The sequence below is a fragment of the Camellia sinensis genome, chromosome 3 (genome assembly GCF_055761805.1).
Source record: "Camellia sinensis isolate YWXY chromosome 3, ASM5576180v1, whole genome shotgun sequence".
In the NCBI taxonomy this organism is placed as follows: Eukaryota; Viridiplantae; Streptophyta; class Magnoliopsida; order Ericales; family Theaceae; genus Camellia; species Camellia sinensis.
Genome location: NC_138963.1, coordinates 10,282,932 through 10,294,957, shown reverse-complemented (window position 1 = coordinate 10,294,957; position 12,026 = coordinate 10,282,932). Strand labels below are relative to the sequence as shown.

Here is a 12,026-nt window from a genome sequence, read left to right as displayed (position 1 = left end):
CTGAACCCTATGCAACTTACTATCAATTCCTATAGGGTAATTAACGGTATTATTGCCTTAGCTAGGCAAGAAAACCTTAGAATCACCCTAGCCGACCTTCAATATTGTTATACCATGTGCCCTCTTGATCTGAAGGATAGGGGTTTTGTCTATTACCTTAAGCCGAGATCCACTCAGTACAAAATTATAGCCGACCTCCCAGACTCCAACAAGGGGGCTGGAGATGATTTTCTCATTGCTTCTGGAAATTGGGAATTTGGTCCAGATGAAGATGTCCACCTCTACCCTCTTCCTCGAACAATTACAGAGGGCAAGAGTAAGAGCCCTGAGTCAACACTTTAGTTGTTTTTATTTAAGACTTTAATACTTTGTTTCTGACGTCTGTTTCTTTGCAGATCTTCATCAGCCACCGAAAAATTTTCGCCAATCCTTCTTCCCAGGAACAGATCTGAAAACACTTCTTGGCCTCCCAATCCATAAACGAAAAGCCCCAGTATTACTAAACTTCATCCCTACATACAAATCCACCTTACCCGACGTCCCAAGAAAAGGAAGAAGAGTCTTTCTCCACCCACAGCCACAACCTTAACTGCTTCTACATCCCGAACAGATCAAGAGTCCACATCTGACCCAGCCGATCTTCCATCAACTTCGGCCCCCTACTTAATACCAATTCCTGAACGTAAACGGCGACGAAAGCTTGTAAAGACTGCCGAAATGGTTCGTCCAAGGCCTGTCGTCCAAGACCTTCTTGCCGATCTCCCAACTGACGCCGAAGCCGCACCAACGCAATCAATGCTCCCACCCAAACCAAAGAGAGTTAAAAAGGTTCAGCCTAAGGCCAAGGCTACAGATGCCGAGGCTGAGGATGCTTTGCCGATTTCGAAGCTAGCTGAAAGCAAAAAATCAGCCTCTACTTCAACAAAGAGATCTGCTGAGGGCCAACCCTCAGGGTCTACACAATCAAAGCGGCCAAGGTCATCGTCTGCGACAACCTCGGCTTCGAAGAAGCCCGACGTCCCCTGGGCCCCTGATCTATCCCTGGAGGATAGGCCTATTATGGCTAGTGAAAGTGCTGACGATATCAACGTTGCTGTCGCCCTTAGCACTGCTCTTCTTCTACCAAATGACTTGGAGCGAAATGCCAAGCTTAGTGAGTATGAAAATTACGCTCTTATGCTCCAACACTCTGCTCAAGTAAGTATTTCTGTTTGTACTTGTGATTTTTTCTTCCGTTCTTCACTGAGAGTACTGTCTCACATTTCTGTTCTTTTTGCAGGCCATTCAGCATGCCCACTCATTTTCCATGCAATCCTTTGAAAATCGTCAAAGGTTGGTTGATATGAAAAGGGAAGCATCTTCAATGAAGAGAGAGATACGGGCCCTTGAAGCAAAAATGAAAAAATTGGAGGATCAGGCCGAGGCTGCAACGAAGGTTCAAACTTTAGCTCTTGAGAAGGCCGAAGCTGCTGAGGCCGTTAGAAAGGTTGCTGAGGCTGAGAAGAGAGAGGTCGAGGTTCAGAAGGCCCAAGCGGAGAAAGAACTCCAGCAAGCTCTGGCCACTAAAGAGGCCGAAATCAAAGAGGCCGACGAAAAGGCCTATGCTCAAGGTATGGCCGACGTCGCAGAAGACTACAAGCTTCAAGTCAGGCAGGCATGCAACAGGGGATTTTCCCTTGGTTGGATGTCCTTGATAAAGAAGCTTGATCTTCCTGCTGACTCGCCATTGCGCCAGGCCGACGCTATTCCTTTACCATTTCCTCCACCTCCTCCTGAAGGTGGATCAGAGTCTGAGGCCGAGGCCGTGGATGAAGATGAAGAAAAAGATGATGGTGAGGCCTTGGTGAGAAAACCCAAGAATGCTGCCGAAGCCAAGTCCCCTCCTCCTGCTGAGCAGGTTATGGACTTAACTCAAGATGAGGGGGGTGATGATGCTGAGGAAGTGCCCAGGGAGTCTGTTCAAGGGTATCTATCATCTGACCGTCTTCTGACTGAAAGAAGTCTTGACACAACATTGGCAGAGATAGATGCCGAAATACAAGCGGAGAAAGTGGCCGAGGAGATTCCACCTGAATCGTCCGAGGTCCCCGTTCCTGTAGTGGCTGATACTGAAGAATCTTGAAAATGGTGTTTTTTTTTTTTTTTTGTACCTTGTACTTTGTACTTCTTTACTTTCTGGATAATGCAAAACTCCTTCTTTTGGTTGATGTGGTTTCTTCAATATGTAACTGCAACAGTTCTTTCTCTGGATGTTTTGATCTTGTGATATTCTGTTGACTGCTTCTGCATAGTCTTGTACTTAGAAAAAAAAAATCCTTTGCATGTTGCTTCCTTTGTGCAATCTTCTCGGGGTTATATACCTCGGGTATAACCATAAAACTTTTACTTCGGCAAGATACTGTCCTGCAATCTTTTCATAAATTTCAACAAGTATAGAACATATATTTCGGAATGTAAACTTTTGCAAGCTCCTTCTTAAGTTTCAACAAGTTTTAGACGGTTATCTTAATCTTACCTGCTTGTAAATTGCTACAAATTTCAACAAGTAATGAACAATATACTTAGCCTTTATTTTAACCTGTAACTTTCTGTGTACCTCAGCGGGTGATCGTATGTCGGCTTAACATAAACTTGTAAATTGCTACAAATTTCAACAAGTGTTAAGCATCTTCCCTTGGGTTTAAACAACCCACATATTTCTATGAGAACTTAAGCAATAACCTCGGCCTATCTTCAACTTGTAAATTGCTACAAATTTCAACAAGTGAAGATAAGGAATCGGCTTAATTCCAACTTGTAAATTGCTACAAATTTCAACAAGTGGATTAAGGAATAACATCGGCTTAACTTCAACTTGTAAATTGCTACAAATTTCAACAAGTGAAGATAAGGAATCAGCTTAATTCCAACTTGTAAATTGCTACAAATTTCAACAAGTGGATTAAGGAATAACATCGGCTTAACTTCAACTTGTAAATTGCTACAAATTTCAACAAGTGAAGATAAGGAATCAGCTTAATTCCAACTTGTAAATTGCTACAAATTTCAACAAGTGGATTAAGGAATAACATCGGCTTAACTTCAACTTGTAAATTGCTACAAATTTCAACAAGTGAAGATAAGGAATCAGCTTAATTCCAACTTGTAAATTGCTACAAATTTCAACAAGTGGATTAAGGAATAACATCGGCTTAACTTCAACTTGTAAATTGCTACAAATTTCAACAAGTGAAGATAAGGAATCAGCTTAATTCCAACTTGTAAATTGCTACAAATTTCAACAAGTGAATTAAGGAATAACATCGGCTTAGCTTTGCCTGAGTTTGATATGTCTTCAAAAACATCCATGCATAACTTTATCAATCGATCATGTTGAAAGGATTCTGAAAAGACTTTATTGATAATATCGGCCAAACAATGATGTTTATCTAATGATAGAAAAATTTCAAATTACAAGTATTCCAAGGTCTGGGCAATGCTTTGCCCTCATTGTCCTCAAGCCGATATGCTCCATTGCCTAATATTGAAGTGACTCTGTAGGGTCCTTCCCAGTTTGGTCCAAGCTTGCCTTCCCTGGGATCCTTCTTGTTCCCGACGACTTTTCTTAGGACTAGGTCGCCAACTTGAAAATCTCTTGGATTAACCTTCTTGTTGTAAGCTCTGGCAAGCTGTTGCTGGTATACTGCGAGCTGAATTGCAGCTTTCTCTCTTCGTTCTTCTAATAAATCCAGGTCTCGAGCTAAGAGTATGTCGTTGGTGCCATTCTCTACTCCCTGGGTTCTGATCCCTGGGATGCCGATCTCTAATGGGATGACTGCTTCTGTGCCATAGGCCATGGCAAAGGGGGATTCTCCTGTTGATCTTCTCGGCGTAGTCCGATACGCCCAAAGTACGTTAGGCAATTCGTCCACCCACTTTCCTTTTGCTGCCTGCAGCCTCTTCTTTATTCCATCCAGGATTACTTTGTTGGATGCTTCTGCTTGCCCATTGCTTTGAGGAAAACTTGGTGTTGAGAAATAATTCTTGATCTTGAATTTTGCACAAAAGTTTTTGATGAGTTTGCTGTCGAACTGTGTCCCGTTGTCGGCAACAATTGCTCTTGGAATCCCAAATCTGGTGATTATGTTTCTCCAAATAAAATTCTTGACATCCACATCTCGGATTTTGGCAAGAGGTTCTGCCTCTATCCATTTTGTGAAGTAGTCTGTTGCTACCAGCAAGTATTTTCTTTGCCCAGTTGCTTGGGGAAGTTGTCCGACCAGATCCATGCCCCATTGGGCAAACGGCCAAGGGCTGGATACTGGGTTTAGGTCGGCAGCTGGTTGATGTATCAAAGGTGCAAACCTTTGACATTGTTCACACTTCTTTACATAGGCTTCAGCATCCTTTTGCATGTAGGGCCACCAATACCCCTGGGTAATGGCCCTGTGGGCTAACGATCTGCCCCCTGCATGGCTTCCACAAATTCCTTCATGAATCTCGTAAAGGAAATCTTCAACCTGCAAAGGATGTACGCACCTTAAAAGTGGTCCAGTGAAGGACCTCCTGTAGAGATGGCCTTCCGCTGTTAGACTGAATCTGGCCGATTTTAGCCTAATTTTATGTGCTTCTTTATGGTCTTCTGGCAGCTTCCCCTCTTTTAGGAATGTAATGATTGCATCCATCCAACTTGGTCCAAGGCCCACGCACATTGCTTCTTGTTCAATGCTCTGTTTATCTATGCTCGGGGCCGACATGTAGTCGATCATAATTGTCCTTGTTTTTCCAGTTCGAATTGAGCTGGCCAAGTTGGCTAACGCGTCGGCGTGGGTGTTGTTATCTCGGCTTACTTGGAGTAATCTGCAGTTCTGGAATAGGGCTGCCAGTCGAATGACTTCCTTTGCATATGCCGACATTCTTTCGTCTCTGGCTGCAAATTCTCCTGTTGATTGGTTAACAATCAATTGTGAATCACAAAAAACAATTACCTCGTCTGCCTCTGCTACTGCTGCTAGCTTTAGTCCTGCAATTAATGCTTCATATTCTGCTTCATTATTGGAGGCTTTGAACCCCAGGCGGATGGACTGTTCTACAATTTCTCCATCTGGAGATATCAGCAGTACTCCTGCTCCTGCTCCCTGGCGGTTTGAACTTCCATCGACGAATAGTCTGAATGAATCGCCGATGTAGATGCTGCATGGTCTGAGCTTTTCTTTCTCTTGCTTTTTTGTCTTTGACTGGGATTCTTTTTGCTTGTCGGGCCGATGCTCATCTTGGCTCGACGGAGCCCGAGGTGTGATGCCTTCAGGTGTGAGTTCTGCGACGAAGTCGGCCAAAACTTGGCCCTTTATTGCTGTTCTTGGCCTAAATTCTAGGTCAAACTGGCCTAGTGTTACTGCCCATTTTGCTATCCTTCCTGTTAAGTCTCCTTGATGTAATAAGGATTTCAGCGGGTGTTCTGTTAGAACCACAATCTTGTGTGCCTGAAAGTAATGGCTCAATTTCTTTGAGGCCATTACCAAGGCTAGCGTTAATTTTTCCAGTGGTAGGTACCTTGTTTCCGCGTTAGCCAGAGTCTTGCTTACATAATAGACAGCCTTTTGCTCCCCTTTTTCATCTCGGATTAGCACTGCACTGACTGCGTGTTCAGAGACTGCTAAGTACAAAAACAATTCCTCCCCTGGGATTGGGTTAGAAAGGACCGGGGTTGTGGTCAAGTACTTTTTTAGGTCGGCTAAGGCAGCTTCACATTCTTCCGTCCATAGGAAGTCTGTGGCTTTTTTCACCAGGTTAAAGAAGGGTCTGCACTTGTCTGAGCTTCTGCTGATGAATCGGTTTAGGGCTGCGGCCCTTCCAGTGATCACTTGAACTTGCTTTGCCGATGTTGGACTCTGTAGTTCCAGGATGGCCTTGATTTGGTCTGGGCTGGCTTCAATGCCCTTTCTTGTTACCAGATATCCTAGAAATTTACCTGACCCAACTCCGAAGGCGCACTTTGAGGCGTTGAGTCAGAGCCGATATCTTTTGAGTATGTCAAAGACCTCTTTTAGGTCGGCAAGATGACCTTTTGATTCCTTGGTCTTTACGACCATATCATCGATGTAAACTTCTACCGTTTTGCCAATCAGGTGTTTAAACATCTTTGTCACTAACCTCTGATAGGTTGCTCCTGCGTTTTTCAGCCCAAAAGGCATTACCCTGTAACAGTACAGGCCTTTCGGGGTGATGAACGCGGTCTTCTCCTCATCTGGAGGGTACATAGCAATCTGGTGGTACCCTCTGTATGCATCTAAAAAACTCATCCTTTCATGTCCCGAGGTGGCGTCTACCAGTTGGTCGATTTTGGGCAGAGGAAAGCTGTCTTTCGGGCAAGCTTTGTTGAGGCTGGTGAAGTCTACACAAACCCTCCACTTGCCATTCTTCTTTTTTACTACTACTGTGTTGGACAGCCACGTTGGGTACTGGACTTCTCGGATGGCCCTGGCTTCAAGGAGTCTGTCTACCTCTTCCTCGATTGCTTCGACGTGCATTAACGTCGGCCTTCTGGCTCGTTGAATCACAGGTTTTGCCAATCTGTCGACATTCAGACTGTGGCAAGTGACCTCGGGGTCAATGCCAGGCATTTCATAAGGTGTCCAGGCGAACGCCTCTATGTTTGTCCTTAAAAAATCTTCCAGTTCTTTTTCTTCTTCTCTAGCTAAGCCTGAGCCGAGAAGAAAAAATCGTTCTTCGTCGCCCTCCTGGACGAGGATTTTCTTTAATGCCTCTTCGCTTTTCTCGGCTGGTTCTTTCCCGACGTCTTCTAGGGCTTCCATGTCCTCATCTTCAACTTCTGCTTTCTTTGGCTCCTGTATACTACAGGTGGACTTTATTGCTGCCATGGAGCAATTTTTGGCTTGTAGTTGATCCCCTCTGACTTCCTCAATCCCATGCTCTGTTGGGAACCGGAGTAGTTGATGCAACGTCGAGGGAACTGCCCCCATTGCATGCAACCACGGTCTTCCCAGGATGATGTTGTATGGTGAGGGTGTGTCAATTACCAGGAATTCCATCCTGATCTTCTTAGTGCCGGCTTGTACCTCCAAGCTTGTTGAACCCAGTGGCCATGTCAGCGTTCCATTAAAGCCGACCATCGGGCCGCTGGATTGTTCTAGGTCATCGGGGTGAAGGCCTAGCTCTTTGTAACATCTGACGTACATGATGTCACAGGAGCTGCCTTGGTCTATTAGGATGCGTTTTACTTGGCACTCCCCAACCTGGAGGGATACTACCAAGGCATCATTATGCGGATGTTGGACCAGTTCTAGGTCGGCTTCAGTAAAGGCTATCATCGGCCCTTGGCATTCTTCTGGCCGATGTCTCTTTTCCCCGACTTGATAGATATGCTGTAAATGTCTTACCCTCTGGGTTTCTCCTCTGACTTCGTTTTCGTTGACCCTTGAGTGGATCACATTAACCACCCTTGGTTCTCCTGCTTGTGGTAGCTGTGCTGGGGGAGGGGGTGCCGCTGGTGCTTGAGGCAACCTTGCCTGTTCTTCCCTTGTTCTGGCCTCATCGACCAGGTCCCTCAGAAGGCCTTGTCTTACTAGGTCTTCCAAGTGTGCTTTTAAGGCTTTGCAACCTTGAGTTGGATGCCCTTCTTCATTGTGGTAGGCACAACGTCTACCAACGTTCCTTTCCATGAATTCCCCCGGTGCTCTTGCTGGAGCCCTGAAATAAGGTTGATTTCGAATCCGATCTAAGATTTTATGGATTGGGATCCGGAATACCGTTGTTACCGCCTGTTTATTTCTCAATTCTATTTCTTGTTTGGTCGGTCCATTGTTGACTCGGCCTCGCTTTGGCGAGCCGTTTCCCTTTTCTTGTTTCACCTCCTTGTTTCCCGATGTATCTTCCTCGGCCCTGGCGTATTTCTCAATTCTTGCCATGAGTTCTTCCATGCTTTTTGGCAATGTTTTTGCCAAAGATTTCCGTAGTGGGCAGTCATCTTTCAGGCCGTTCTTGAAGGATACGACTGCTACTTCCTAGTTGCATTCAGGTATTCGGTTGAACACCTCGTAGTACCTCTTCGCATAGGCCCTGAGGCCTTCTTCTTTGGTGATTCGTAGAGCCATCAAAGCATCAACCCTCAGGGGTTGCAGCTTGTTGGTCACGAATCTGGCCACAAACATCTCGGCCAAGCCTTCCCATGTCTTTACGCTTCCTTTTGGTAACTTATGGAACCAATCAGATGCAATTTCCCCAAAGGATGAGGGGAATACTTTGCAGAGCAACGGCTCGTTCCCGCTATACAACGCCATTGAATTTAGGTATAGCCCAACATGAAAGTTTGGATCTGACTTACCATCATAGATTTGAAACCTCGGCATACTGAATCTTTTGGGCGGTTCGAATTTGTCCAGTTCCACCGAGAAGGCTGTCCTCGGTTTCACTAGGGAATTTACCTCGACTTCTGCATTCTGCTGCCTCCTCTTGAGGTAGTCCCTTAAGTCTTCTTTGCTCCTCCCTGGAGCTCGGCTGTCTTTGGATTTTAGTCTTTTTGGTACACTGCTTTCGGCCTCGTGGTGGGGTCGTTTGGATCTTTCTTCATGGGTTGTGTCAAAATGGAGTACTTGCCCTTGAACATGTCGATGTTCTTTGGGGTCTGGATTCTTCATGTGGTGTGTTCTTCGGGACTCTTCTTGCCTCGGGTTTTCCCGTCCGACTTCCCTGGAAGGCCGGTGAGAATACCTTCCGCTTCTGGTATGCTGAGGGACCTCGGGGATTGTTTTTCTTCCATCCTTCTGAGTGTTGTTCGCCGGCATCGGCGTATCTTGCAGCGGGTATGGTGGCTGCATAACATTATTCTGCATTATGAAGTTGACGACTGACTGGAGGTCCGCCAACTTGTTTGCTAGTTCTTTTACTTCCTCATCCCTCCGTAGGCACCTGTCCCTCCATACCTGGAGGTTATCTTCATTGTAGTATTTTCCTTGGTTTGCTCTTTTTGACGTGTCGCCTTCTGGGATGACGTCGTTCTCTCTGTGGCCCTGGTCACGGGCTTCTGCATTGTGGTTATCTCCTTCGATGTCCAGGTCAATTGGTCTGCCACTCCCAGTGGGAGCGTCATCCCCAATATTTTCCTGCTGTCCGTTACTGGCCATCTATTCTTCCTTCGTTCCCACAGACAGCGCCAAATTGTGTGGGTGAAAATCTGACCACACTGCCCGTTTAGTGATCAGCTGGAGAGCACAAGCAGAATAGATGGCTTAAGCAACCTGAAACAGAAAGAAAAAAGCTCCGGCGGTGGTTCTTCCACCCGGGGGCACTCCGACGATCAAGTCAGTATATCTCTCAAAGATAATCAAGTACTAAATTGAATACTCAAAGTATAAATTACATACCTTAGACCCATGGGGGTGCCTCTCTTTTATAATATACTCAATCCAAGTCCCACTAGAAGTATGACTTCTATGAATTCTAATTCACTGTTTACTCTGGACTCTTTTAAGTGATAAAGATAACTCCTTGAGAGTTTTATCCTTATCTTGATTCAGTCCCCTTTGTGCCTTAGGACTCTTGCCCCTTATCTCGGATTCCGATATCTTCGGAGATGACCTCGGCTTCTCCGAGATTACCTCGGCTTAACTACCAGGGCACGTGGCACCTCGGCTGACACGTCGGCGTCACCATGCCACGTGTTGGTATTCAGAAAATATATCCCCACAGTATCTATATTGAAATACGAAAGTGTTGGTATATGAGTTATAGTCTCATTGAATTGTTCGGCCAGGTTCTGAGCCATGTATATGAAATGATTTGGATAAGTAAAGGAAAGTGGAACATAACATGGACAGGATTGTCATAGAACTGTATTGTGATATAACTGGTTTATAAGTATTAATCATCTATCAAATGCTATTGTTTTAGTCATTGCTTATATTTGGTTTAGTATATCTTTACTAGGCTTTGACTCACCCTATATGGGACTTCATTTTCAGGTCCAGGTGATATGCCATCTCCAAGGACTTAGCTTGGGAAGTTCTGATGGTCGAAGACTCCTTTTGTTGTTTTGTTATTTTGATATTACATGTAAATTCAAGCCAAGGGCTTAATATGTATTTGAGTTAGCACTCACTTTTTGTATCCAAGTGTTGGCTTGGAAAGTTGTAAGCGCGTAGGGCATTTACTTTTGTTGTCAACATGTAATATCTTTTGTAAGAATACTCTCATGAATGGAAGAATGTTTTATTCTCTTATATCAATACATGTCGAAATTGTTGGGTTTTATATATTATTTTGAGGGCATTACAATGTACAATGCAACCAATGCTTTTACAAGTCTTGGTGCTACATTAGATTCAAGAGTACTTATTGGAAGAGGCCCTACTATATGTGTCGACTTTTGTAGGGTTGGGTTAAAAAATATATGGAGCTCAAAAAGATAAATACAACTAGATTGTTTCGATAGGAATGTAACAAGGTAATTTCAATTTGAAAGTGTTTTGATATATATATATATATATAAATTTTCTTTTACTAATATACTAACTTTTTTTATTTTCATAAATTAGTAGATTGTCGTGCATGCTCCTCACTAGGGATACATACAAGTTGATACAAGGACTTTTTGGAAAGTGATGAGGCGCTCCTAGGATTTCTAAGAAAGAACAAGTTTGAATCTCATATTTATTTTTGTATTGTTAATAAATTTAAAAGAATGACAAAATAAGAGATTAATATTTATATTGTATTTTGTATTGTCATAATTATCATTTATATTTTGTATTTTGTATTATTATTTTAGTTTTGATTTTGAAAATAAACTAATATTTTGGATAATAAGAAATAAAATAAGAAATTAATATTTTGAGACGAAAAAAGTATTTTCTTTTGATTTTCGCTGAAGATTTGCTTGGATAGTTGGATTAGTTGAGAGTTAACAATCTCTGGGTTGAATCTTCAATCAAATTGAAACCATTTGAATCCAAATCTACATTTGTTAAATAAAGTGAAAGTCTAATTAATGGAGACCTCAAATTGTTACTGTTAAGTCGCCACTACTACGGACGGCTATTTAAATTTGATTCGCGAGAAGTACTTATACTTGTCTGAATGGGCCGAATTTTACCCGTCTCGACACTTATATGGGGTGGCAACGGGTGGGGTAGGGGCGGATATCGCGTCCCCCGATCCGAACTCGACCTGATATAATTAATAATATATAAATAAATAATATATGTGTGTATATATATATAATATATAATTAGATATAAGAAAATAATATTAAAAGTCTATAATTTTGTTTAAATGTATATAAATTATAATCTCAAAAATTTTGCCATTTATATACATGAAAATAAAAAAATTATTTAGCGTTCTAGGAATTTAAATCGTTCTTAATTTTTTTGACTATTTGAAATATGGTCGGATATCTGGGGTATCGGGTATCTGCGAGGCCGTGGGTGGGGTTGAAAAATTTTATCCGTAGTGGGGGTGGGGCGGGGACGAGGGCAGTGGTGGAGTTTGTCGGTAGAGACGGGAATGGGGAATGGCAAACTTGCCCCGTGACCATTCCTAGCCACTACTTTAAAAATAAAAATAAAAAAGAAAAAGAAAAACTTAAGCCATTACAAAATGAGATCTACAATGGATTTCAAGGTAACACTCTCTCTCTCGACCCCAGACAATTAGATCGATATATAAAGGGTAAATTACATGGTCTTTTCTTGATATTTGAAAAAAATATAATAAGTCATGTAATTTTGATATAATTGCACTGACTTCTTTTTTATTAAATCAAAATTAATGCAGATGGTATGCAGAAACAGATATACAAGGTAAAATAAATATTTTAATGTAAAAGAAATGATAATATTATTTTTTTCTTCAATCATACGACTAATGAATTTCTCACGAAAAAGGAACAAAAGTGTTATATGAATAAAAACCTATAGGAGTCAAGTGTAATTATGCCAAATGTGTGGGGCTTACTATATTTTATAAGTGAAACTTGATGATTTAAATTACAGATTACAAACCGCTTTTTCATACTCCTCTCACCTAAA

The 12,026-nt window shown here is 42.6% G+C and overlaps 1 protein-coding gene across 1 annotated transcript; it reads left to right on the top strand.

The window, feature by feature from the left end:
- Positions 1-395: 395 nt before the first annotated feature.
- On the top strand, positions 396-2,203 carry LOC145820915 (uncharacterized). Its single transcript, XM_082917591.1, has 2 exons — positions 396-1,197; positions 1,280-2,203. The coding sequence occupies exons 1-2, from the start codon at positions 718-720 to the stop codon at positions 2,120-2,122; spliced, it is 1,323 nt and encodes a 440-aa protein (XP_082773717.1). The 5' UTR covers positions 396-717; the 3' UTR covers positions 2,123-2,203.
- The last annotated feature ends 9,823 nt before the right edge of the window (positions 2,204-12,026 follow it).

Excerpts from the sequence above, each read along its gene's own strand:
- LOC145820915 (XM_082917591.1), top strand. The coding sequence starts at position 718 with ATGGTTCGTCCAAGGCCTGTCGTCCAAGACCTTCTTGCCGATCTCCCA. Across the intron at positions 1,198-1,279 it reads TGCTCCAACACTCTGCTCAA|GCCATTCAGCATGCCCACTC; the intron begins GTAAGTATTTCT and ends TTCTTTTTGCAG.